At 45.1% G+C, this 27,556-nt stretch overlaps 1 protein-coding gene across 1 annotated transcript; it reads right to left on the reverse strand.

Moving 5' to 3' along the window:
- Window positions 1–4,154: 4,154 nt before the first annotated feature.
- On the reverse strand, window positions 4,155–27,529 carry LOC141093956 (uncharacterized). Its single transcript, XM_073579633.1, has 7 exons — window positions 27,402–27,529; window positions 18,937–19,147; window positions 18,628–18,807; window positions 18,422–18,545; window positions 18,241–18,338; window positions 17,952–18,042; window positions 4,155–5,746 (listed from the first exon to the last, which is right to left on the reverse strand). Exons 1-7 carry the CDS (start codon window positions 27,527–27,529, stop codon window positions 4,554–4,556), a joined length of 2,025 nt encoding a protein of 674 aa, XP_073435734.1. The 3' UTR covers window positions 4,155–4,553.
- Between the last annotated feature and the right edge of the window lie 27 nt (window positions 27,530–27,556).

Below are 27,556 nucleotides of genomic sequence, written 5' to 3' on the forward strand. Positions count from 1 at the left end.
GCCCATATACCCAGTGGCGGATCTTAATAGGGGCGGATGGGGCGGTCGCCCCGGGCCCAAGGTTTTTAGGGGGCTCACCCACCCAGGCAGGGGCCAATCCGGTCGGTCGGCATCGCATCGCATATGATCTGAGACTGTCATGCCACTGCTCACTGTGTGAGCCGCCCGCCGCCGCCCAGTGGCGTAGGAACTTGGAAGGGGGGCGGGCAGTCCCAGGCAGGAGCAGAAGTTCCTTCCTCCTCTCTCTGTGTGCTGTGGGCGGTCAGGACTGAGAAGCGTGGAGGCGGCGGCCGGCCGACTGGCAGAGCACAGTGAGGAGGACTCAGAGAGAAGAGAAGTGGCGGCAGGGAGGTGGGTCACTGACAGTCTGACTCTGACACTCACCGTCGGTCGGCGTCACCATTTGGGAGGAGGATGCTCTGCCTCTCCCCAGCCTCCCTGGCTGCTCCCTCGGCTCGGCTCCTGGGGCCTGTATATGATGAAGGGGTGGTGACTGGGGGCTGTATATGATGAAGGGGGTGACTGGGGGCTGTATATGAAGGGGGGGTGACTGGGGCCTGTATATGATGAAGGGGGATGAGTGGGGCCTGTATATGATGAAGGGGGGGTGACTGGGGGCTGTATATGATGAAGGGGGGTGACTGGGGGCTGTATATGAAGGGGGGGTGACTGGGGCCTGTATATGATGAAGGGGGGATGAGTGGGGCCTGTATATGATGAAGGGGGAGTGACTGGGGCCTGTATATGATGAAGGGGGGATGAGTGGGGCCTGTATATGATGAAGGGGGGGTGACTGGGGTTGTACAGGATGAAGGGGGTGAGTGGGGGCTTCACAGGATGAAGGGGGGATGAGTGGGGGCTTCACAGGATGAAGGGGGGTGAGTGGGGCTGCACATGATGAAGGGGGGGTGAGTGGGGCTGCACATGATGAATTGGGGGTAAGGGGGACTGCACATGATGGGGGTAAAATTAACTGCACATGATGATGGGGTAGTGGGGCTGCACATGAAGTTGGGGGGGAAGGGGACTGCACATGATGAAATGGAAGGGGGGATAAGGGGCTGCAAATGATGAAGCGGCACTGCAGATGAAGTGAGTGGGTGATAGGGGACTGCAATGGATAAAGTAAGGGGACTTCAAATTAAAGTGGGGACATTAAAGTTGATCCCCTATGGCCAGGATCACGTTGTGCGATTTTGTGCGTATTGGCCGTAGGCCTACAGCTTATGTGCAACGTCTTTTTAGGCCATGTCCACACGTGGTGGAATGGTGGCGGGTTTTCCTTATGGACCCGCAGCAAACCAAGTGCTGCGGTCCGTACGGCTGTCAATTCCCGCACGGGGACCGCAGAGCTCAGGTGGGAAGGGGGGTACAGGGGCCCAGGTTTTATGAACAGCCCCGGGCCCATAGTCCACTTAATCCGCCACTGCATATACCCGTCATACATATCCACCATCCCATAGGCCCATGCCCATATACCCGTCATACATATCCTCCATCCCATAGTCCAGTGCCCATAGACCAATCACACATCCTCCATCCCATAGTTCCGTCCCCATATACCGTCATACATATCCTCCATCCCATAGTCCAGTGCCCATTTACCCATCATACATATCCTCCATCCCATAGTCCCATGCCCATATACCCATCATACATATTCACCATCCCATAGTCGATTGCCCATATACTCGTCATACATATCCTCCATCCCATAGTCCAGTGCCCATATACCCATCACACATCCTCCATCCCATAGTCGCGTGCCCATATACATATCCTCCATCCCATAGTCCCGTGCCCATATACCTATCACACATCCTCCATCCCATAGTCCCGTCCCCATATACCCGTCATACATATCCTCCATCCCATAGTCCAGTGCCCATATACCCGTCATACATATCCACCATCCCATAGGCCCATGCCCATATACCCGTCATACATATCCTCCATATGGGAAATCTTGAAAAATGAAATTCTCAAAGCACAATTGTTAACAATTCCAAAAAGAGGGAAGAATAGGAAGCATTTAAGGAAGCCAGGATGGATGAACACAGAACTTAAGCACATGCTAAAAAGGAAGAAAAAAATGTTTATAAAATGGAGAGAGGGAGGCATTTCTAAAGAAGAATATAATGCTGTCTGCAGAACCTGCAGGGCACAAATCAGATTATCTAAAGCTGACAATGAACTGAGGCTTGCAAGAGATGTCAAAAGCAATAATAAAGGATTTTGGGGATATGTCAAAAGTAAAAGAAAAGTCAAAGATGCTATAGGATTTTTACAGGATGAAAATGATGAAATGGTAAGACAGGATGTTGAGAAGGCCGACTTTTAAATTCCTATTTTGCATCTGTTTTCTCTCAGAAAGGAATTGTAACACCAAATGTTCTTCACTGTCCTATTAAGGGAATAGAAGAATCCAGGATATCTATAAACAGAAAGATAGTGAGGAAACACTTAGCTAACCTAAATGAATTCAAGTCTCCAGGTCCAGATGGATTACACCCCAGAGTACTGAAGGAGATAGCAGAAGAAATTTTTGAACCCCTCTCCATAATCTTTGAAAATTCTTGGAGAACAGGAGAAGTCCCAGAAGACTGGAGAAGAGCAAATGTTGTTCCTATCTTCAAAAAGGGGAAGAAGGTGGACCCAGGCAACTATAGGCCGGTGAGTCTGACTTCTATACCAGGAAAGATCTTTGAACAAATTATTAAACAACATGTATGTCAGTATTGTGGGTCCTATTCACTGTGAACACAGCATTGAAACAGCACAAAAAAACAAACCAAAAAACTGCCCTGCAGGGGTAAATGCGACCCCAAAAATAGCTGGGAAAACCATCACTACTCAGTCCCTGACCTTCTACTTTCAGCACTGAAAAGCTTTTGGGTTTTACAGAGGATTTCTGGATTTGCACAAACAAACACAACTCTCCCTAGCAGCTGCTCACACTCCCTACACTAGCTGTGTTCTAGCACCAGGTTTCATACCTTTAATTGATCATCACATTAAATTCAGAAAATATGTAATCGGGCAACTCCTTAATACAAGCAAACCTGCAAAAAGCCACATGAGTTCACAACAATGCCCATCAGTCAAAAATTATTCTTTTTATAAACCACACAAAAACAAGTTCAAAAACACAAAACCATGCAGTGTTTGGTTGTAATTTGATTGTGTCAAGTGACTATGCTGCTCAGTCTTCCACCTTATATATACTCACTGGTTTTGCACTTGTATAAATATTTTTTTTTATTATAAAACCACATACAAGAGCAAAATCAGTGAGTATATATAAGGTGGAAGACTGAGCAGCATAGCCACAATCCAATTACAACCAAACACTGCATGGTTTTTGTGTTTTTGAACTTGTTTTTGTGTGGTTTATAAAAAGAGTAATTTTTGAATGATGGGCATTGTTGTGAACTCATGTGGCTTTTTGTGGGTTTACTAGCTGCATTCTGCATGCAATGTGCAGAAAATGGCGGCAGTAGGGCTTTGATAGAGCCAGGCTATGAGTCATGTATGACGCTGGACGGCCAGCCAATCATAGTAATGTTGCCCACAAGCAAGAAGGGTGCGGCGTTACTGTGATTGGCAAATGCTGGGCGGGACATTCGAATAGTGCGAGGCGAGTAGTAAAATACTTGCTATGTACCGAGTACCGCGAGTACTTCATTACTCGCCGAGTACCAAACACCCACGACTGTGCTCGCTCATCCCTACCAAGGGCCCCACTTTGCCTAAAACCAGCCCTGTCTCCCAGACATTATGATTTCACATATCCCTAGTCTTTATAATGATATTGCACTAACTCCCTGACAGACCGCAGCATGGCCACTAGTTACAAGCTGCTAATGATCTCTGGAGCAGGTAAGTTTTCCCTGAGTGGTATATATTGGGCCGTCTGAAAACTGAGTTTAGTCTAGAACAATTTGTCCGTACTACTAATTGACTGGTCTTACAATACCAAACTAGGGCAGTCCCTATAGGAGAAAAAACACAATAATTATTCTGTATTTTCACATACTTTCTATTCCTGACCGACCGCCACTGGAGTGGCTTATATACTTACAAAGTATATAGTTTAAAGTCTGGGATCTGCTATATAAGACTAGATTTCTGACTGTTTTGGATAACATGATACATGTTTTTTTTGTCTAGTCTCACTTGCATATAGGTCAGTATTAAATAGTCTCTTAATGAGTTGCCTTTGGTGAGGATGATGAAACCCGTAGAAATGAGAGGCTTGGAGAGTGAGTGTATATACATCACCTCACCCGATATACTGAAACGTGGGGTATATGTTTTTTCTATTAGTCACCTTCTGACTAACCTTCAGGGGGTGAATTATTGGTATAGTTTTACATTTGGAAGTTAAAGCTTTATCATTTTGTCAGCAAACATGAGGAATGACAAGAGACAACCCCATTAAGACAATCCAATTTTGGTTAAAACAATTCCAACAATCTGAACATAAAAAGGCTTTTCCCCATGTGACATCTCTGATTATTAACAGTTGATTTCCAAATAAAATATTTCCCACATTAAGAAAATGAAAAAGGCTTCTCCTTTGTGTGACTGCTCTGATGTCTAACAAGAAGCGCTTTCCAGTTAAAACATTTCCCACATTCTGAACAGGAAAAAGGCTTCTCCCCTGTGTGAGTTCTACAGTGGTTATCAAGATGTGCTTTCCAGTTAAAACATTTCCCACATTCTGAACAGGAAAAAGGTTTCTCCCCTGTGTGACCGCTCTGATGTCTAACAAGAAGCGCTTTCCGGTTAAAACATTTCCCACATTCTGAACAGGAAAAAGGCTTCTCCCCTGTATGAGTGATCCCGTGGCTATCAAGAAGCGCTTTCCGGTTAAAACATTTCCCACATTCTGAACAGGAAAAAGGCTTCTCCCCTGTGTGACCCCTCTGATGTCTAACAAGATGCGCTTTCTGCTTAAAACATTTCCCACATTCTGAACAGGAAAAAGGCTTCTCCCCTGTATGAGTGATCCCGTGGCTATCAAGAAGCGCTTTCCGGTTAAAACATTTCCCACATTCTGAACAGGAAAAAGGCTTCTCCCCTGTGTGACAGCTCTGATGTCTAACAAGAACCGATTTCTGGTTAAAACATTTCCCACATTCTGAACAGGAAAAAGGCTTCTCCCCTGTGTGAGTTCTCCAATGGTTATCAAGATGAACTTTCTGGTTAAAACATTTCCCACATTCTGAACATGAAAAAGGTGTCTCCCCCGTGTGAATTCTCCAGTGGTCATCAAGATGACCTTTCTTGTTAAAACATTTCCCACATTCTGAACAGGAAAAAGGCTTCTCCCCTGTGTGACTGCTCTGATGTCTAACAAGAACTGATTTCTGGTTAAAACATTTCCCACATTCTGAACAGGAAAAAGGCTTCTCCCCTGTGTGAATTATCTGGTGTCTAACAAGAACTGATTTCTGTGTAAAACATTTCCCACATTCTGAACATGAAAATGACTTCTTTGCTTGAGGAGCAATTTGTTTTTTAATGTCTCTTTTGTGACTTTGATTTTCCTTAGTGCTCGGTAATGAGTCAGAAGATGGGACCTGTTTCATAGGGTCAGATGACAGATCTTTGCTGTGAATGGATGATGGTATATCTGGAGTAACAGCAATCACTTCAGTTGTATCTTGTAGGATCTCAAGATCATCAGATTTAAAAATTGAAGATATCAGCTGTCCCTCTGATTTCCTGGTACAGTCATCTGCTAAGACAAAAACAATTATTTTCTTTTTAATAAAATATCCATGAATTTTATATTTTTGAACATCTCTACTTAAACTATCAATAAAAATGGCAAGCTAAGTAAAAAAAAATGTAATTATTTACCAACACAATGACAGTTCACAGTCTAATAGAAAACCTTATAGGATGAACGAGTAGTGCGTGTTGTTCAACTGTTTGTTCATTCTGCCTCCCACATATTAAATAAAAAGAAACCAACCAATGTTAGTTAGGTGAAAATACCAATTCTCATTTTTATTATTAATATTTATATAACGCCATTGATTCCATGGTGCTGTACATGAGAGGGGGTTACATACAAATTACAGATATCACTTACAGTAAACAAACAATCACAGACTGATACAGAGGGGAGAGGACCCTGCCCTTTCAGGCTTACACTCTACAGGATGGTGGGGAAGGAGACAGACAAAAAATTACCCACTCAGGTCCATCATCTGTCACTGGAAAAACAGAGGTTCCCACACTATTAGTGGCTGAAAGGCTGTTAAAAGCAACAAGGTTTCCATAAAACAATCCTGCAAAATCCGCTCTCACTTCTGAGCCTTGCAGTGTGCTCAAACAACATTTAGGATCCCTGTATTTAGCAATATTATAGTGAGAAGAACCCACTTAATTTATGGTGTGTGTCTCCTGGAGCACAATCTGGGCACTATGTGTTGGGTAATAAAATGGCAAATGTGTAGTTTTCACTCTCCAACAACCACTGTGTGTTAATTTCTGGAAAGTGTCTGTGGAGAAAAAATATTCATTCCTCCTAAGTATTTTGACTATTCTGGTTTTCTGTCATTTAGTTATATTAGGGCTCCTGCATATGGTGCGTCCAATCTCATCTGGGATCTGTTCCTGGGGTCCAGCTGGAGTAATCTGCTCCCTACTTCATCCAATTGGAAAGTACCACACCCTACTAAAGCTCAAAGCATATGGCCGTAATCTACCAGATACAGCGTTGTTCTCCTCTGGTTCAGTCCTCTGTGCTCAGCTTGCGGCTTGTGTATTTGTTTCCTGTTGTGACCGTGGCCCGTTTACTGACTACTCTTGTGTCTTCTGATTCTGTATTCTGTCCTTCTGATTCTGACTCAGCTACATGAGTATTCTTCTTGCCATCTATCACCATAGATTAGAAGGTAACACCAAGGTTCAAGCCTAAGGGGCCCTGTGTAAGTCCAGATTCCATGTAAAGGTGTTAAAAGAGCGATGAGCAAGGCAATTCTTGGGATATGGAAAGCAGAGAAAGTAGTGCCAAGCATGTTCATGGTGGACATCGTCTGAGCTGCCAGGTGACCACGAACAGTGCTCCCAGTACATTGTGTCCGCAAACAGGGCTGCCACTAGGAATTTTGGTGTCCCATAGTGGCAAAATTTTTGGGGCCTGCTTGAGACTCTGCCCAGGCTCCACATCTCAAACTGTCCACAGCCCCACCGCTCTCTCTTGGAAAAACTCTACTTCTCACCAATTACACATTAACAGTTTCCATCTCCAGATCACACACATAGCCAGCAGCTATTGTTTTGGCCACAAGATTTTTTAAATCTGCCACCACGACAAGGTAGACTCTTTTGGCCAGGCCCTACTCTATTCTAACCCATTAAACATTGGTTAAAATATCCAATAAAATTTAGGTATATTTTTTTTTATTTATTTTTCAGTTTTAAAAATGACCAATAATATCACATCCAAAAGGGACAAATACCACTGCATATCAATATAGAAGGAAAAATAAAAAAAGTATTCAGTTCACCATTAGATGAATTTCTGTGGCTTTGGGTGTGGACTTCAGGATGGTGCTCGGAAAAAGCGGCTGTGGTAATCAAACAAAAAAGTTCCAGCAACAAACATCCAAATCAGATTGTTGAATAGACGTTAAAACTTCATCTTTATTGCAATGCCTTTAAAAATATACTATTAAAATTGTAAATTAATCATGCAAATAAGACAATTATACTAATGACACAAAGAGAAAAACACACGTTCATAATGTCATAAGTGTGCAAACATGAATTCAGTAATAATACATAATATCCGTTCTCTTATTCAATCCAGGAGGGACTCTGCAATTAAACTTAAAAATAAATTGCGCTTCTTTGAAATGCAATGCTTTGTCTCTGTCACCGCCTCGATCACTGGTAAGAACTTCCTCTAATGCACGAACATGAAAAAAGTCTAAACAACCTTTATGGACAGATGAAAAATGATAAGAAGGTCCTGATAAACTTCCTGTCCTGACATTTGTAGCCTCATATATGTGTTCCGCCGGTAAGATTTCATATCGGATGCTACTTGGTTTTTGTTGAAAAATAATTATTTCAAATTTTCCGACAGGTTCTTTCTCCAACAGCAGGGCTGCTGTGTGGGAGTGAAATTCTCCCCTCTATTGCTGTCATCTTCATGGATTGGTGGGAGGACAACTCTATCTATACAGAACTGAATCCATTCCAATCTTCTCTGCATTGTTGTATGAGATATATAGATGATGGCTTAATAATAGGGGCCGGTTCTGATGAGTCAGTTTATGATTTTGTCCAATACATTAATAATAACCCATTTAATATTTCTTTCACCTTCCAACATGGAAAAAAAAAGGTCAATTCCATATCTGGACATTAATCTAAAAGGGTCAATCATAACGGGCAAAACTGATTGCTCTTTATTTCGCAAACCCACCGCTGGGAACTCTGTATTGCCTGCTAATAGCTGCCATCCCAGGCATGTAGGGAATAATGTTCCCACAGGAGAATATATCCGAGATAAAGGATGCTGTACTCACAGAGAGGGGTTTTTGATGGAGCGCGCTGTTATTGACTGCAGATTTAAAAACCGTGGCTATTCAACTAATGTGCTAGAAAAGGCAAAGATTAAGGCTGATGGTAGAAGTAGGGCAGAACATTTACAGCAGAAAAAGACTGCAGGAAAAAATCTGCCTAATTTACCCTTTACAACCACATATAGCGATAATATTTACCAAGTAATTGATGTGATTAAAAAATCCCTTCCTGTGTTACATGCTGATGACCGCTTGAAAAAGCTGCTAGAAAAAGGAGTACATTTTGTATCCAGGAGAGGTACTACTATCGGCAACGTGATATCTCCTTCTGACCACACAGCAAGACAGAAGGTCAAAGCAAAACACAACTGGTTATCTGTGTCTGGGTCACACAAGTGCGGTAAACGCCAGTGCGGCTTATGTCGGTATATGGATACTTCACATGAAATCAGAGCCACGGCTGCTCCATATACACAGAAGATCCGCACGTTTATCAATGGCAGCACAACCTATGTGGTTTATGTTATCACGTGCACACAGCGCAATCTTCAATATGTGGGATGCTCCACGCGACCTCTCAGGACGAGAATTGCGGAACACATATATGAGGCTACAAATGTCAGGACAGGAAGTTTATCAGGAGATTCTTAGCATTTTTCGTCTGTCCATAAAGGTTGTTTAGACTTTTTTCATGTTCCTGCATTAGAAGAAGTTCTTACCAGTGATCGAGGCGGTGACAGAGACAAAGCATTGCATTTCAAAGAAGCGCAATTTATTTTTAAGTTTAATTGCAGAGTCCCTCCTGGATTGAATAAGAGAACGGATATTATGTATTATTATTGAATTCATGTTTGCAGACTCATGACATTATGAAAGTATGTTTTTTTTTTTCTCTTTGTGTCATTAGTATAATTGTCTTATTTGCATGATTAATTGCTCACTTCATTTCCTTTTCCTTCCTCCTTTTCTATTTTACTCTGCTTTTTGTACTGATCACAGACATGGCTATGACTAAGAACATTTTTGTTCGAAATGCGTAATCCCCTGGATTTACAATTTTAACAGTATGTTTTTAAAGGCATTGCAATAAAGATGAAGTTTTAACATCTATTCAACAATCAGATTTGGATGTTTGTTGCTGGAACTTTTTTGTTTGAGTACAAATACCACCGCACCATGACCAGACACCATATTACCACCACATGGTGACCAATAATACCACATACAAGGAACAAATACAGCCACACCACGGCCAGACCACATATTACCACCACAGTGACAGAATAATAGCACATACAAGGGACAAATACCACCGCACCATGGCCAGACCACATATTACCACCACATGGTGACTGAATACTACAATATTGATCATTAAAAAAAACCATAATACTATCACCATAAGTGCCATTATACAAAGGAGATCTGTACTTAGTATGCAGTGTCTGTGTACAGGTAATCCAGTGATCACCAGTGAAATTATATACAGGAGCTCTATATATAGTGTCAATGTACAGGTAATACAGTGATCACCGGTGACATTATACACAGGACCTTGGCATATAGTGTATAGTGTCAGTGTACAGGTAACACACTGACTCACCAGTAACTTCTCTAGGTGAAGTCCTTTATCTTTGCTTTTCATCTTTCATCCAGCACAGACCGCCATTACATCTTCCAGCCAGGGCTCATCTCTGCAGGAAATTACACAGTTATCTAGTGCTCCACTTGCAGAACACGTTACTTAATTTTTCCCAACTTCTACACTACACCAGATGAAGAAAAAAAGGCGACACAGTGTCACTCTGCACAGTAACAGGACCTCCCCCCATTTAAAACAGTATCCTCAAAAAAATAAAATAAATACATTACTGCAATAATAGTATCCCTTAATTAGCCCCTATGGTAATAATATCCCCATCCTGGCCCCCGTGTGTCTTATTCCTGGCTCCAGCCATATGTTCTCTCAGCCTGCCCTCATGAGTATCCATTCTGCCCCATATGATCTCCCGATCCTGCCCCATCTGTCTACATTGTATCCAATCTGCCTCATGATCCTGCACCATGTTTCTCCCATCCTGCCCCCTCCTGTATTTCACTGTCACATTCTGCCCAGTGTCCATTTTGCCCTCATGTCTCACATTCTGCCAAATGTCCATAATGCCCCCTGTTATGAATGGGTCACCGAGGAGGATAACAGGACCAGGCCAAGCCACAGAAAACCAGAGAGGTTGGTAACTAAGCAGATTGCAGATCCCTGATCCTATCCACACAACTAGCAGTAGCCGTGGAGCGTACCTACGATGCCCTAGACGCCTCGGCAAGGCCGGAGAACTAACCCAGCCTAAAGGAAGAAAGAAGAATTCTAAACTGCCCCGGAGCAGACCCCAAAGGAATAGACAGCCCCCAAACATATTGTCAGTGAAACAAGATAAAAACACATACACAGGCAGAAAAATAGACTGAGCAAATGATGGGGCCCAAACTGACTAGACAGGACAGGAAATGAAAGACACTGTCTGCAATCACGCAAAAAACCCTGAAAAATCCAACACGTCTGATGCACAAAAAACACTGAAGTCACACGACTTCGCCCCCACTATATCAGCACTCTGGTATATACTTAAAGCAAAGCAAAAAGAGACCAATATAACAGGGGACAAAACAAACTGACACAAGCAGTAACATATGGGTGGTGATCCAGCACAGCCCCAGCAGGAGCAAGCTGACCCGCACAAACAGAGATAGATAAAACCAGATCAAATGCAAAAAGTTTAGCAAATGAGCCACTTAGCTGAACCATGCAGGAACAGAGCAGGAGACATCAGACCTCAGAAGGCACAGGGAGACAATCACCAGAAGGGATTTAAGGAAGTCAGCTGTCACCAGTCAGAAACCCCAGATCTCCAATCGTCATCATCATTATCAGGTGGCAAGCCTCTGTCAATCTGATCAGCTCCACTACCTCCAGTAACCACCAGAGGGATCCCAGAAAGAGAACTCGCAACAGCCCCCGTGTCTCACATAATGCCCCCGTGTGTCACATTCTGCCCCGTGTCCATTCTGCCCCATGTCCATTCTGCCCATCTCTTAAATTATGCCCCATGTCTCATATTCTGCCCCCATGTCGATTCTGCCCCCGTGTCTCACATTCTGCCCCGTATCCATTCTGCCCGTATCTCACATTCTGCCCCCATGCCTCACATTCTGCCCCATGTCCATTCTGCCCGTGTTTCACATTCTGCCCGTGTCTCACATTCTGCCCCAGCCCTCATGTCCATTCTGCCCCAATGTCTCACATTCTACCCCGTGTCTCACATTCTGCCCCATGTCTCATATTCTGCCCCAGCCCACATGTTTCACCTTCTTCCCCCGTGTCTCATATTCTGCCCCATGTCTCACATTCTGCCCCATGTCCATTCTGCCCCCGTGTCTCACATTCTTCCCCCGTGTCTCACATTCTGCCCCCGTGTCTCACATTCTGCCCCAGCCCCCATGTCCATTCTTCCCCCGGGTTGCCGGCGCCACTTTCAATAAAAATTAAAAAACAAAACAAAACACATTCTCCTTACCTGGCCTCGTTCCTGCAGCAAAGCTCCCTCCACGCAGCTGAAGCACGCACTCGGCGGCGAACAACAGCGACGTCAGATGCTGGTGATGTGTGCACTGTGGCTGACATCAGCTGCCAGCTGTCAGGGTCCTGTCAGCGCCGGTATGCAGCCTCCGTTGAGCAGTGACTCACCCGCACTGTAGGGGGGCCCGGGGTCAGGTACGGCCGGAAAGTACTGACAAACAGGACCTGGGGACGCTGAAGTTTAGCAAGCAGTGAAGGACCTACGGTCATGTGACTGCAAGGGGGCGGGGCTTAGCATCCTGCTTCCAGAGATCAGCAGGACACTATACAGAAATACTCAAAATACTCAGAGGTCATACACAGAGATAGCAGTAAAGTACCAGGGATGAGACAGAACGGATGGTCGGGGCCAAGCAGGGGTCAAAACCAAACAGACATAGAAGTTACCAAGCAGAATCCAACAAGCAATATCCAGAGAACAGACCAAGTCATACACAAAGAATCAAGCAACCAGAACACAGCACAAAACACACTCAGGGGTCAAAACAACTCTGCCAAGGGCGAAAGTATAACTGACGGGGATGGGAGCTTCCTGAGGCTATAAGAAGCTTTCCCAGAACCAATGAGAGGCCACCATAATAAGTCCCAGGTGTGCAGGTAAGAGTCTGCACTGAGATCAAAACATTAACCCTAGAAGTGCAGGTCCACCAGCACTGGTATCATGACAGTACCCCCCTCTCAATGGGGGGCCTCTGAACCCCCAGGCTTGCCCGAGTACCTAGCATGGAAAGCACAAACCAGGTGATCCGCATGCATCAACCGGGCCGGCACCCAGGACCTGTCCTCCGGCCCATACCCCTTCCAATGAACTAGGTACTGTACTGACTGCCGTACCAACCTGGAATCTACAATATGACCAATCTCATATTCCACAAGTCCCTCAACCGAAACCGGAGGAGCAGCGGACTCAGATTCTCCCCGGACTGCTTCAGAAGGTTTCAGTAGAGATCTATGCAAGACGTTAGGGATCTTGAAAGAGGGTGGAAGGCACAGTCTGTACGCCACTGGATTGATTTTTTCCACAATCTTGTACGGGCCAATGAATTTGGGGCCCAACTTGGCTGACGGAATCTTTAACTTAATGTTTCGCGTGGAGAGCCGAACTTTCTCTCCAACCTGAAACATGGGACCAGGTGTTCGTTTCCTGTCCGCAAAAAACTTATACCTGCCTTGAGACCTAGATATACGCCGCTGGACTTCTGCCCATGTATCTTTTAACCACTGAACAGAGTCCTCAGCCCCGGGACACCCCGAATCCAGATGAAAAAACTCACCAAAATGAGGACTGAACCCATAGTTGATCAAGAAAGGGGACATACCAGTGGATTGACTGACCCGTCTATTGAAGGCAAATTCAGCCAACGGCAGTATATCACACCAGTCATTCTGTCTAGCAGAAGTCAGACATCTGAGGATCTGTTCCAGAGACTGATTAGTGCGCTCCGTCTGACCATTACTCTCGGGATGGTATGCAGACGAAAAGGACAGAGACATCCCTAGTTTTTTGCAGAAAGCACGCCAAAACTGCACACAATGATCAGACACCACATTCAGGGGTACCCCATGTAAGCGGACCACATGCTGCACAAACAATCTGGATAAGGTCTCAGCTGAAGGTAATGCGGACATGGGTACAAAATGAGCCTGCTTAGAAAATCTGTCCACCACTACCCATACCACTGTATTACCTCTGGAAGAGGGAAGATTGGTAATAAAATCCATGAACAGGTGGGTCCATGGTCTTTTGGGAACTGCCAAGGGCATCAGCTCCCCTGCCGGCCAGCTATGAGAGCTCTTAGAACGAGTGCAGACTCCACAAACAGAAATGAATTTCTTTATATCAGAACCAAGGCTAGGCCACCAGAAGATCCTAGCCACCGCCAGACGCGTGGCTGATATACCAGGGTAAGTACTCAGCTTGGATTCATGGAACTCTTGCAAGAGTTTATGGCGAAGTTGCTCTGGAACAAACAACTTGCCCTCCGGCTTTGCCGCAGGAGCCAGCGACTGGGCCTCCTTAATTTCCCGTTCCAATTCAGACAAGATCTCTTTTCCACTGGTGAACAAAGGAGTCTCCACCTGCATCACCCCTCTGGCCCGCAGCCTGCGGTCCATCCTGACGGCGTGGGTCATGGCGTCCTCGAGAGAGTTAGGTGGGGGATGTAATGCCAAGGCATCCTGCAGCCGCTTGGACAAGCCTCTGCGAAAGAGACCTCGAAGCGCAGCATCGCCCCAAGAGATCTCTGCAGCCCAGCGGCAGAATTCAGTACAAAACCACTCAGCCAAGTGTTTCCGCTGACAGACGCTCATCACCATGTCCTCTGCCAATTGTACTCGGTCAGGCTCATCATATATGTGCACGAGGGCCTCAAAGAATGCATTCACAGACACTCTCTCAGGGGCTGTGGGAGGAAGGGAGAAAGCCCAAGCTTGTGGGGACCCTCTTAATAAGGACATAATGACCCCTACCTTCTGGTTTTCGTCCCCAGAGGAACGTGGTCTCAAACTAAAAAAAAGTTTGCAACCCTCCATGAAGATCCTGAACTCCTTTTTGTTCCCAGAAAAGAAGTCAGGCAGTTTAACAGGTGGTTCCAGGGACACCAGAACAATATCCCTCGCCCCAGCCCCCAGAGACCCAGGACTGTCAGCAGATAAAGCCCTCGCACTGTCTCAGAAACCTGCTGCTGAGAACGAGCAAGAGCTTGCTGCTCCAGAGATAAACCCTGAAACATCTGACTCAGATTTTTCATCTGGTCAGCCAGAGACTGTATGGAATCCATAATTCTCTGCACAAAAAAACCCCAAAAACTTACTGGTCAGTTATAATGTCAGGGTCCTGTCAGCGCCGGCGTGCAGCCTCCACCACACTATAGACAGTAGTGTACAAGCGTATATAGGGTATTATGCAAAGTTGGAAAATAATTTATAACATCCATTTGTTTTCTATTATCCTTTGTGAAGAATTCCAAAGTTATCACCACATAAAGTGACACATGTCAGATTTTAAAAATGGGGCCTGATTAGCAACACAAAACTGGCTGCAGGAAGAGGTTACATCAGAGTATTTTGGGCACTAACTACTGTAGTCGAAAACTATAGATAATAACATCTACTGAAATGATCAAACTCCACAGTCTTCATCAGTAATAAATGAGTAACTAGTGATGAGACCTCTTTGGGGTAATTAGCGTATGGGTCTCGGTGATTTCACAATCTAAACTATCGTAAGGGCCAATATTTTCTGTCAGATGACTTTCAAGGAGAAATATTGGGCATTTAAAGAGAACTGTGTATAATAGTGCAGAGATGATATGTCTTAAAGGGAACCTATCAGCAGGATTGTGCACAGTAACCTACAGACACTGTCAGGTCAGCGCCGTTATACTGATTACAATGATACCTGGTGATGAAATCCGTCTTGTGGTTGTTGTTTAATCTGTATTTGTAGTTTTCAGTTAATGAGATTCTCATGCTTCGGGGCGGGGCTGTGGGCGGGGCTTTATGTGGTGCTCTGATTACATATGCATCTGTATTGGCTTATGACAGGTCACTGATCCCTCACTGACCTGCTCCCCACTGGTACATAATACCTATAAAAGCTTTGATATTATTTGCTTATAATGCCCATAATATTGTGGCTAATGTGAGGATTAGAAAAAAATTACATCCTTCAAAATGTCACCGGCGATGGTGGCGCCTGCGCAGTTGCATCTATAAAGTATCTATAAGTAAGAGATAGATGATACTGGACAGGTGCCGCCGGTGTCATTTTGCTGAATGTAATTTTTTTTCTAAGCCTCAACATTATAGGCATTATCAGCAATAATATCAACACTATTATTTCATCACCAGGTATCACTGTAATCAGTATAACGGTGCCGACCAGACAGTGTCTGTAGGTTACTGTGCACAATCCTGCTGACAGGTTCACTTTACATTTAGATCTTAGGCATTTGGAAGAGGCGATGGAGCTTTTTTTTTAAAAAGGGAGTTACAGACTCACATAAGTGACGTAGGACAATCCCATCACAATCAAACTATCATACAGAATGAACAGGTTAAAAAAAAGACATATTTTTATTCTATGTTACATCCCCCACAACATTGTATGTATGAGGGGAGAACTCCAACAGTAAACCGGAGTTGCACTCATTTATGGTGGACCATTGGAGCTACTATGGGTCCTGTCAAGAAGATTAGAGAAAATAATATTGCTAATATTTTTTTCCAAGTGATTTTACGTACGGTCTCATTTGGCTTTGTAGTTTACAGACCTGGGCAGGTAACAGTCAGCATCTTCTATTCCCAGGGGGTAGATGGATCCTCCAGGTTGTAAGTTCTATAGAAAAGGGCTTTCAATGCCCAAAGTCATTTGAACAGTTTTGGGAGGAGGAGAATGTTGTGGTCTAGAGGCAAAATGGTGATCACCCGATCGTGATACGGCCGGACTACACCACCGACAAAGCTGCCACAGCCGGTGACTGAGAAGAATCTCAATGCAGGAATGAATGTGTCTCATGGATATATGTCTTTTTACATCAGTTAAGGAATTTGTTCCCCAGACCTTGTGGGGGCATCACAACACAGAACCAGACCCCAATCAGAGGAGAATAAAGCATTCACACTCCTTATCTATGAACTGTTCCAATATTTATGGCCACAACTGTTTATCACTCTCCCATAATGATAGCTCTGCTTCACGTCACTTGTCTTATCTGTTGAATTATTTCTTTCTGTGTTGTGTATAAATACGTGATTCTTCAGATTTTGTATTATTCTATGCCTGATGAAGAGACCTGAGTAGTCTCAAAAGGTTGCAATTTGTTACCATCTTTTCAGTTAGCCATTAAAAGGAATCAACCGCTGAGGACTCTCAATCTTCTAATATATAAAGCTCAATGTTTGTATGTGTGTGTGTGTATGTGTGTGTGTATGTGTGTGTGTGTGTGTGTGTGTGTGTCCGGGATTGGCATCCGCACCGTCGCAGCTACAGCCACAAAATTTGGCACAGTCACACATCTGGACCCCTAGAGCGTCCTAGGCTATGTTGTGAGGTGAAATTTTAACCCCGTGCGTTCCAATTCACCAAACAATTTTGCCCCTATCTACATAATGGGGAAAAAGTGTATGTGTATCAAGTCCCACCCCTCATTATGATGTCATAATGGTTGCCATGGCGACATTGATGTCATCATAGGTTGCAAGCCCCGCCGCTCATTACGATGTCATAATGGTGGACTATGGGATGGAGGATATGTGATGGGAATATGGGCACTGGACTATGGGATGGAGGATATCTATGACGGGTATATGGGCACTGGACTATGGGATGGAGGATATGTATGACGGCCGGGTATATGGGCACGGGACTATGGGATGGCGGATATGTATGACGGGTATATGGGCACGGGACTATGGGATGGAGGATGTGGGATGGGTATATGGGCACTCGACTATGGGATGGCGAATATGTATGATGGGTATATGGGCATGAGACTATGGGATGGAGAATATGTATGATGGGTATATGGGCATGGGCCTATGGGATCGTGGATATGTATGATGGGTATATGGGCACGGGACTATGGGATGCAGGATAATTATAATTTGTTATAACTAACCACAGTTAGTTACTATGCCCGGACAGCGCCGGGCTCTTCAGCTAGTTCTTAATATATTTGTATCTACTGGCTTACACGGTACAAAGACACATATCTTCCCTGTGAGAAGAATCTGTGACTTCTCTGCATTTAGTGGTCACTACTCACCTGCGTAGTCATATGTAGGAATCTCCTCTTTACACCGCTCATCACCCCTCACATATGTCTCTGTAGTATTAATATGGGTCAGATCTTCACCCTGAAACAAATATTATAAAAGTCACAGACAGATGGAGAAGTCCCATCTATGATCAGCTCTAATCCTGCCATCTCCACCGCTCTCATTACACAAGTATAAAACATATAATACTGGTGGATAAAACAAGACTGAGCACAAGACCTTCACAGCCGTCTACACATCATAGGGGAGATCTAATGACACCTTCTTTCCATCTACCTGATGATCCTGAGGAGCATTGAGATCTTCTTGGTTACAGTCCTGTGGAAGAAGAGGACGGGGACATCTCTCTGGTGTTGTCCTCTTACTGGATAGATCTGGAGGAAACACGTACAGGGACTGAATTCATTCTTTACATACAGATAATTATAGGCCGTGTGTATTTAGTCCTGTCTATTACCTGGTGATGTGAGGGGCTGGGGAACCTCCATCATGACTTCTTTGTACAGATCTTTGTGTCTCTCTAAATACTCCCACTCCTCCATGGAGAAATAGATGGAGACATCCTGACACCTTATAGGAACCTGACACATACAATGATACCATCATCCCCAGATCCCTTCATAGCGTTACTGTATAATGTCCCAGCATTCCCAGCAGTGTCACCTCTCCAGTCAGCAGCTCAATCATCTTGTAGATGAGTTCTAGGATCTTCTGGTCATTGATGTCCTCATGTATCAGGGGGTGAGGTGGAGGCCCCGTGATTGGGCTCAGGGGTTTTTCGCATCCCTCAGACACAGGGTCCTGGCAGCGCTCACTAGAGGTCTTCTTCACTACTGTGTAATCCTGGTTATGGAGAGACACATTAATAAATATCACTACAGACATGTCCAGAGTCCTCACCTCTCCAGTTCTGTCCATCTGTTATTCCCATAGGTAAGAATGATGTAATGTGACTTCATCAGAATCTCTCACCTCTCCAGTAAGCCGGAAGAGGATCTCTAGGGTGAGGTGTAATATCCTCTCTGCCATCTTGTCTCTGTCCATATCCATCCTTGATGGGTAAATCAGGAAAATTTTCTTATATAGAAGATCTTCACTGAGAGGATCCGATATTGAAGAGACCTGAATGAGAATTAGATGAGCCGATGTAACATCATAAGAATCCTGTGTAATAATACAATTACTGGAGATAATAAGGGAAACATATGAGGAGATTTATTATTTTACAGTATTTAGTTTTCTTCTTTACATCTACTAATAAAACCTATATAGCGCTGGAGTCCTGGGTTCGAATCCCACCAAGGACAACATCTGCAAGGAGTTTGTATGTCCTCCCCTTATTTGCGTGGATTTCCTCTGGGTTCTCCAGTTTCCTCCCACATTCCAAAGACATACTGATAGGGCATTTAGTTTGTGAGCCCCATCGGGGACAGTGATGATAATGTGTGCAAACTGTAAAGTGCTGCGGAATATTTTAGCGCTATATAAAAATTAAAGATTATTATTATTATATTTTAGGCCACAGACAACAAGCAGTTTCTTCCTCGGAGTCGGCAGCTGAATACGTTTCTCATAGACTCATCTTCCATAACGCTAATTCTCGTCTCATTTAGGCTTGTTTCACATTTGCGGACGGAGGGCTGCGGACTTCCCTCGTGAAGCCTCGCCCCCTCCGGTAGAATATAAATCCAACCTTTATTATAGTCTAGATAAAAGACAAAACAACCACACAAAAACACAAACAACCGTGTCACCGACTGAACCCTAATGGGGGGGAGGGTCCTGATATCAAATTGCCTACCAGCGGAGGTTGGCACCCTAAACATAATCGAGATTGGCGCCCCCGCTCAACGACGGCTGTACCCTAAATCTCCTATTTGACCCTGGATAAGTGCAGCATGCGATCACTCAAATAACCAGGAAAAGAGTGTATAGGAATTGCCAAAAAAGTAGTAGTTGCGTAGGCAACAATTGAAAAAATTGCAAAAACAGTGCAATTGACAAAGACAATAAAGTGACGTGTGCAGAACAAATGAGTGCCTAACTACCTGTTCCTTCTAACGGTGTACCTTCCTATCAGCGGAGGTTGGCACCCTACTGGTCAGCGGAATGGTGCCCCCGCTCCACGACGGCTCACCCTCAATAGGCCCTGATATAACTGATAGTAAAACATTAGGGTGACATAATAATATATCTGGAAGGCATAATTCATGACAAAATCAACAAAATATAATCAAAGATTGCCAACACATGTTGACAACAGTAGAAAAGGGTACTCAAGTTTTGAGGATGGATAGGCAAAACCTCAACGCGTTTCTCCTAACAGGATAATCAGGAGGTAGATAGCTAGATGTAGTTCCCGAGGTGAACTGCTCCAGTCTGTGCACTGTGAGTACTGAGGCTCCATACTACAGGTCTGATGTAGTGACGTCATTGTACCTGCAGCGCACAAAGTCTCAGACTCACAAGCGAAGGGCTGAATGGTGGATCAAGAGCTTCTGACTCCCTGATTCACTATTCTATTCAGTGGTATCACCGTCATGAGAGTGTGGATATCCCTGAAATTGTGATGATGGGAAGAAGAGGGTGACTAATACCAAACCCCACTGAGCCCTGTCAATTCATAGGCACCATAGCAACCAAGTGGGCTTCTGTTTTGGATGATACACTCCTGCCTATCCAACTATCGTGTGGTAAATATCTCATAGTGTGATGCCCCTGAGGGTTCAGTCGCCACAGAGGTACTGCACCTCCTCCTGAGGTGTAGTATCCCACTACCCAGGTAAGATGGAGACACCTGACCAGACTCCAACACCTGCATCCAGCACAGACACCTTAGAACAGCAGAGCACCCTCTATGACCCCTGCTTGGTTCATGAAGGGTGCTGGGAGGTGGGTGGAGCTTAAGTTGCACTAGAGAGCGGGAGAACTGATAGGAAGTCAGGATCAGTTCCCCAGAGAGGGATGGAGTGAGAGGACATATATGCAGCAGCTCCCTGTGACCTGGAGCTGCTGGGAAGGAAAGGAGCAGAAAGAGTTCTCCAGAAGGAAAGGAAAGAATGGGACGTGTGGAGGAGAGCTGGGGACTGGGGCTAGATCAAAGCCCTTCTCCAAGCTTATGCGCCAGAGGCCGGGCGCCGGTATCCGAGGCTGCATGGATGCTAATGATCCTACGGCAGAAACCGGAGGAATAGAAGCTGTGAACACTTTATTCCCAACTAAGACTCGACGAAACTGTAGCAACATGTGTGAGCCGGGACAGGATTGTAAGGAGTCCCTGAAGTAGGCTACAGCTACCTGTCATGCGAGGGAGTTCTAAGTAACAGCAAGAAAGAGGAGCTAGAGTGTAATTCATAACTACAAGTACTTCAGATTAGCGCTAGTAAGGAGACATCTAGAAAAGGCACATACGGACAGGAGTGCTGGAAAGGTGTACTTTACTTGCCTGGGAGTTGGCCGAGCCCCTCACCTGGAGGACACAGCACTGAAGCGGGCATCTATGAGCATCAGAAAACAGTGAGTAAAGCTTTGGAACTGCATTCAACTGTGTCTCTGCCTTCTTTCTGCACCGTCTACCTCAACATCTACCATCACTGCCCTGGGACTACAGCTCTGCCTGTGGAGAGCTATTACACCTCTGCTGCATCACACCATCTGTCCCAGAGGATCTGCACTGCAGCGCTGGTCACCTATGACCAGATACCACAGGTGGCGTCACAAACTTATCTACACATAAACTTCAGCATCTATCCTCTTATTTTACATGGACACTCAGGGCCACGGACCGGGTCACTGCCACCGTGACACATCCTTTTAAGACACCAGCCCAGGACCAAGTAAACCCACTACACTGGGGGTGCTCCAATAGATCCTGGGTTCATTAGTATTTGCATCAAGAATGAGGCTGAGTATTAATTGTTGGTGGTCGGTACTATATTGTGTATGTAGGGAGCAGTACTGTGGGAACATTAGAAAGTGGGGGATTGCAGTACTGTGGAAACATTATCCTGTGTGTGTGGGAAGATGATATTGTGGGAACATTACAGTGTGGAGGGAATGGCGGTAGTGTGATAAGATTATACTGTGTGTGGTGAGATGGTGGTACTGTGGGAACATTATACTGTGTGTGGTGAGATGGTGGTACTGTGGGAACATTATACTGTGTGTGGTGAGATGGTGGTACTGTGGGAACATTATACTGTGTGTGGTGGGTTGGTGATACTGTGGGAACATTATACTGTGTGTGGTGGGTTGGTGATACTGTGGGAACATTATACTGTGTGTGGTGGGATGGTGGTACTGTGGGAACATTATACTGTGTGTGGTGAGATGGAGGTACTGTGGGAACATTATACTGTGTGTGGTGGGATGGTGGTACTGTGGGAACATTATACTGTGTGTGGTGAGATGGAGGTACTGTGGGAACATTATACTGTGTGTGGAGGGAAGTACGGTAATGTGAGATTACACTGTGTGGTGAGATGGTGGTACTGTGAGAAAATTATACTGTGCGTGGTGAGATGGTGGTACTGTGGGAACATTATACTGTGTGTGGTGAGATGGTGATACTGTGGGAACATTACACTGTGTGGTGGGATGGCAGTACTGTGGGAACATTATACTGTGTGGGGGATGGTGGTACTGTGAGAAGATTATACTGTGTGTGGTGAGATGGAGGTACTGTGGGAACATTACACTGTGTGGAGGGAATGACGGTAGTGTGAGATTACACTGTGTATGGTGGGATGGTGGTACTGTGGGAACATTATACTGTGTTTGATGGGATGGTGATAGTGTGGGAACATTATACTGTGTGTGGTGGGATGGCGATACTGTGAGAAGATTATACTGTGTGTGGTGGGATGGTGGTACTGTGGGAACATTATACTGTGTGTGGGGGGATGGTGATAGTGTGGGAACATTACACTGTTTGTGGTGGGATGGCGATACTGTGAGAAGATTATACTGTGTGTGGGGGTATGGCGATACTATAAGAAGATTATACTGTGTTTGGTGAACTGGTGGTACTATGGGAACATTATAGTGTGAAGAGGGAATGGCGATACTGTGAGAAGATTATACTGTGTGTGGGTATGGCAATACTGTGGAAATATCTTTTGTGTGAGAGATGCCAATACTGTGGAAACTTTTTACTGTGTGAGGGGCATCATATATACTGCACAAGGGGTGTAAAAAGGTGTGTCATAAAAAAGAATCCTCAGGGCTGTGCTACATTTGTACAAAAAGACTGCCATATGCCGTCCACACGGGACCCTGTGGAACCAATGGGAAGAGTATAGATGGTACACCAGCTCTGGTGACCTTGATGATGCAGTTTCCTAATATTATAAAGACCATAGCACCAAAAGCAGAACAGATTTGGTGCCAAGCAAAGGAATGGGGTGACAGTTAAAAATCTGCAGTACCGGGCCATGGAAAAGTGCCCAAGGCAGCTGGTTGTGGTGGCAGAACCCTGCTTACAGGGGCAAAATGGGGGCATTACACTGTGTGGGGCCAAGAAAGGGGCCCTGTACTATGAGAGCAATCAGTTTCTTCACTTCCTGTCTTCCATAGTTGGGTCGTATGTATTTATTACAGGAAACAGAACAAAAACGTGCATATATATATATATGTATAAATATATCTATATGAATGTATGTGTTTATCAGCCACGCCCACTCCACATAGCCCTACCTAATCTTTAAGCATCTATCTTTTCACCAGAGCTGTTTAAAAGAAGCTGAGCTGTGATTGGTTGCTATGAGCAACAGTTTTCCCACTCCACAGAATCTCAGCAGACACTGACCGGGTCAGAGAAATCTAGCATCCCCGGGAACATAAGCTCCCAGCCATTGTCTGCCCCCCAGAAAGGAGCAGAGAGCACATGATAGAAATGAATCACCCCCTCCTCTATTACTGCCACGCTCTATTGTTACCAGCATAGAAAATCGCATCATCAGCGGCCACAGACAGAGCCACACTGCCAGGTTACATTACAGCACATCTCCAGGAACTCCCTGCTCAGCTCCACCCAGATGGGGATTATAGGATGAAGGATGTGTGATGGTTATATAGGCACTGGACTATGGGACGGAGGATATGTGTGATGGGTATATAGGCACGGGACTATGGGATGGAGGATGTGTGATGGGTATATGGGCACTGGACTATGGGATGGAGGATATGTGTGATGGGTATATGGGCACAGGACTATGGGATGGAGGATATGTATGATGGTATATGGGCACTGGACTATGGGATGGAGGATATGTATGATGGTATATGGGCACTGGACTATGGGATGGAGGATATGTGTGATGGTATATGGGCACTGGACTATGGGATGGAGGATATGTATGATGGTATATGGGCACTGGACTATGGGATAGAGGATATCTGTGATGGGTATATGGGCACGGGACTATGGGATGGAGGATGTGTGATGGTATATGGGCACAGGACTATGGGATGGAGGATATGTATGACGGGTATATGGGCACTGTACTATGGGATAGAGAATATGTGTGATGGGTATATGGGCATGGGACTATGGAATGAAGGATGTATGATGGTATATGGACACTGGACTATAGGATGGAGGATATGTATGATGGGTAAATGGCACGGAACTATAGGATGGAGGATGTGTGGTGGGTATATGGGCACGAGACTATGGGATGGAGCAGAAGCATAGCTAGAGCTTCAGCTCAGGGAGAGGAGCAAAAATCTGAGTGGGCCCATAACCGGTAACCCTGATTACAACTCAGGTGGTACACCCAGTGGCAGTAGCTCTGGGTGGGCCCCTACAGCAAGGGGCCGGGGCAACTGCACCCTCTTCCCACCTGGTAGCTACGCTACTGGGATGGAGGATATGTATGATGGGTATATGGGCACTGGACTATGGGATGGAGGATAATCGTTATAATTTGTTTAACCACAGTAAGTTACTATGTCCGAGCAACGCCGGGCTCTTCAGCTAGCGATTCTTATAAAGTGGCAACAAAAAAGTCTCTGTGCTGAAGGGGTTAATGTCCCCCACGCTCAGTAATGGGGAATCTCCAGCACCTACCTCCACCCGCAGAGCCGCACTCCACATATATGGCTGCTCTGTGCGCACAGGACCTGTGATGAGGTCACAGGGGGGGGAGGAGTCAGGGGTCACATGATCTCCGGAGTGCAGACGCTACATGGAGCCTTCTCCTCAGTCAGTGACCTTCCCGCCATTATCCCCCTCACTACTGGCACAATTCCCCCGCGCCGCCTTTTCTACACAGTGTTGTGAGAGGAATGTAACGTGTGATTTCTCTGGAGACAAATAGACCCCACACATGAGGGAATTATCACCAGTTACCGGACGGCTACTATATGGCGGCATATGATTGTGCTATAGACTCCATTCTAGGAGCGAAAATGCCGAAATCTTGTTTATTTAACCCCTTCCAGAGTCCGGCTGAGGCTCATATTCGGCCATCCACCTCTCCAGTCACCGAGGGGTTTTTGTTAAAAGGATGGAGGGCTGCGTCTGTTCTTGGATTTTAAAGAGATTAAAGGGAATCTGTCATCTATTTGTAGCCCTATAAGCTGCGGCCACCGCCATCAGGGGCTTATCTACAGCATTCTGTAATGCATTCTGTAATGCTGTAGATAAGCCCCGATGTAACCTGAAAGATAAGAAAAATGAGAAATATTATACTCATCCAGGGGCGGTCCGGGTCCGATGGGTGTCGCGGTCCGGTCCGGCGCCTTTCATCTTCTAGCGATGACGTCATCTTCTTTGCTTCCCGTCGCGGCTCTGGCCCGGGCATAGTGCCCTGTTGGGAAAGATCATAGAGGTCTGGCACTTGCGCACTGCAGGACTCTGCCCTCAACAGGGCAGAGTAAGTACGCCTGCGCCGGAGCCACGACGGGAAGCAAAGAAGAGGACGTCAACGCTAGAAGATGGGAGGCGCCGGACAGGACCGCCCCTGGGTGTGTATAATCTACTGTAACTCGTTTTTCTTATCTTTCAGGTTACATCGGGGTTTATCTACAGCATTACAGAATGCATTACAGAATGCAGTAGATAAGCCCCTGATGGCGGTGGCTGCAGCTTATATGCCAAAAAATAGGTGACAGATTCCCTTTAATAAAATCTCGGCTCACAGTCCCTATCCTTTACCCCTTATACCTGACCTGTTTCACCAATTATCTGTAGGTAAATGGTCATAGATATAATTTGGTGACGCCATTCGGGATAAGCAATGCTCCGGCAGTCTTTGAAAATTTCATAAATTGTATTTTTTTCTCATTGGTGAGTAGATTTATGGTAATTGACCTGGACAACATATTAAGATACTCACGTACTATGGAGGAGCATGGTGAGAATGTCAGACAGGTTCTCCAGGTTCTACATGACAACTAGTTATTTGCTAACCTGGAGAAATGATTTGAGGTACAGCATCTCCAGTTCTCAGGACATTTGGCTTCTGCATTGGGGTTTCAGATGGACCCGTTAAAGTCCAAACAGATTGGTTTTAACCGAGTAACCTGAAAGCGTTACAGAGATTTCTTGTAGTCGAGATACTGGAGAAAAACAAGCGCAAAACAAGGTCTTAACTGATAACAAGATATAATGAAAATAGGGGAGTATAATGCTCACCTGATGGAGTTACAAAATGTTCAAACCATAAAACAGCTGCTGCAAGACACAGAATAGTTGATCCAGGTACCGTATAATGTCTTTGTACCTGCGCTGCTGATGAAGACTATCAGATATGGAGATTTTCCTTAAAAATGTTTATTTAAATAGGTTTTCAAAGTCAACGCATTTCAAAGTCACGCAGGACCTCTTCCTCAGGATAAAACCTGATAGCGGATAAACATGTCAAGTTTCAAATGTTTTATATGCAGTCTTTTTGAAAAAGAAAAACAAACAAAGCACGACATGTCAAAATTCCTGACAAAGTCCGTCAAACAAAGATAAGCCTTGGTCCCTGAAGGGATTAGAATAGCAGGAAGCCTACACCAAGTCACAGCAGAGAGAAGTATAACTCCCATTCTGCAGCGCAGACTGTAACCTGGTGAGAGTTGTAATATCTCCTCTGAACTGCATCTGAACTACAGTAAATGATAAAGTGACTTTCCTTGTCTCCTGCCTTATTACTCCGTGCCTTTTACTTCCATCACAAACTATGGGGGTCAACCCTGGTTGGAGAGTGTCTGCAGTGTCTGCATCTGCAGTGCCGGCTATACTACAGTCGAACACTCCAAATGGCGTCACGAATCACTACATAAACTTTATCCCTAATCAATACTTCCCTTTTACATGACCGCCTGGGGCCACGGACTGGGTCACTGCCACTGTGACACATCCCTTTAAGACAATCGGCCCGGTACCGAGTATCCCATGGCCTCTGGGGTGCATCAGTATCACCCTTTATTACTCAGCACCTACCTACCAGTCCTTGCTGGACAACAGTGGTAATCTGCTAGTTTTCTGGCTCGGTGTCTTGTTTGCTTTCTGTGTGTGATTGTGCAGTTCTGGGATCTCTGGTTCTGCCAGTTTTGTTTTTGCTATTTCATTCATTTCTGCAGCTAACACTCTATTTTTCTA

This window comes from Dendrobates tinctorius, unplaced genomic scaffold (genome assembly GCF_039654945.1).
Source record: "Dendrobates tinctorius isolate UK_male_01 unplaced genomic scaffold, ASM3965494v1 ptg000063l, whole genome shotgun sequence".
NCBI lineage: Eukaryota > Metazoa > Chordata > Amphibia > Anura > Dendrobatidae > Dendrobates > Dendrobates tinctorius.

What these genes read in the sequence shown, in the direction of transcription:
- LOC141093956 (XM_073579633.1), bottom strand. Translation starts at nt 27,529, where the DNA reads ATGAATGAAATAGCAAAAACAAAACTGGCAGAACCAGAGATCCCAGAA. An exon ending in CCAGCCCCTCACATCACCAG is followed by an intron (nt 18,339 to 18,421) that starts GTAATAGACAGG and finishes TGTTTCCTCCAG; the next exon opens with ATCTATCCAGTAAGAGGACA. An exon ending in ATGCTCCTCAGGATCATCAG is followed by an intron (nt 18,043 to 18,240) that starts GTAGATGGAAAG and finishes TATTTGTTTCAG; the next exon opens with GGTGAAGATCTGACCCATAT.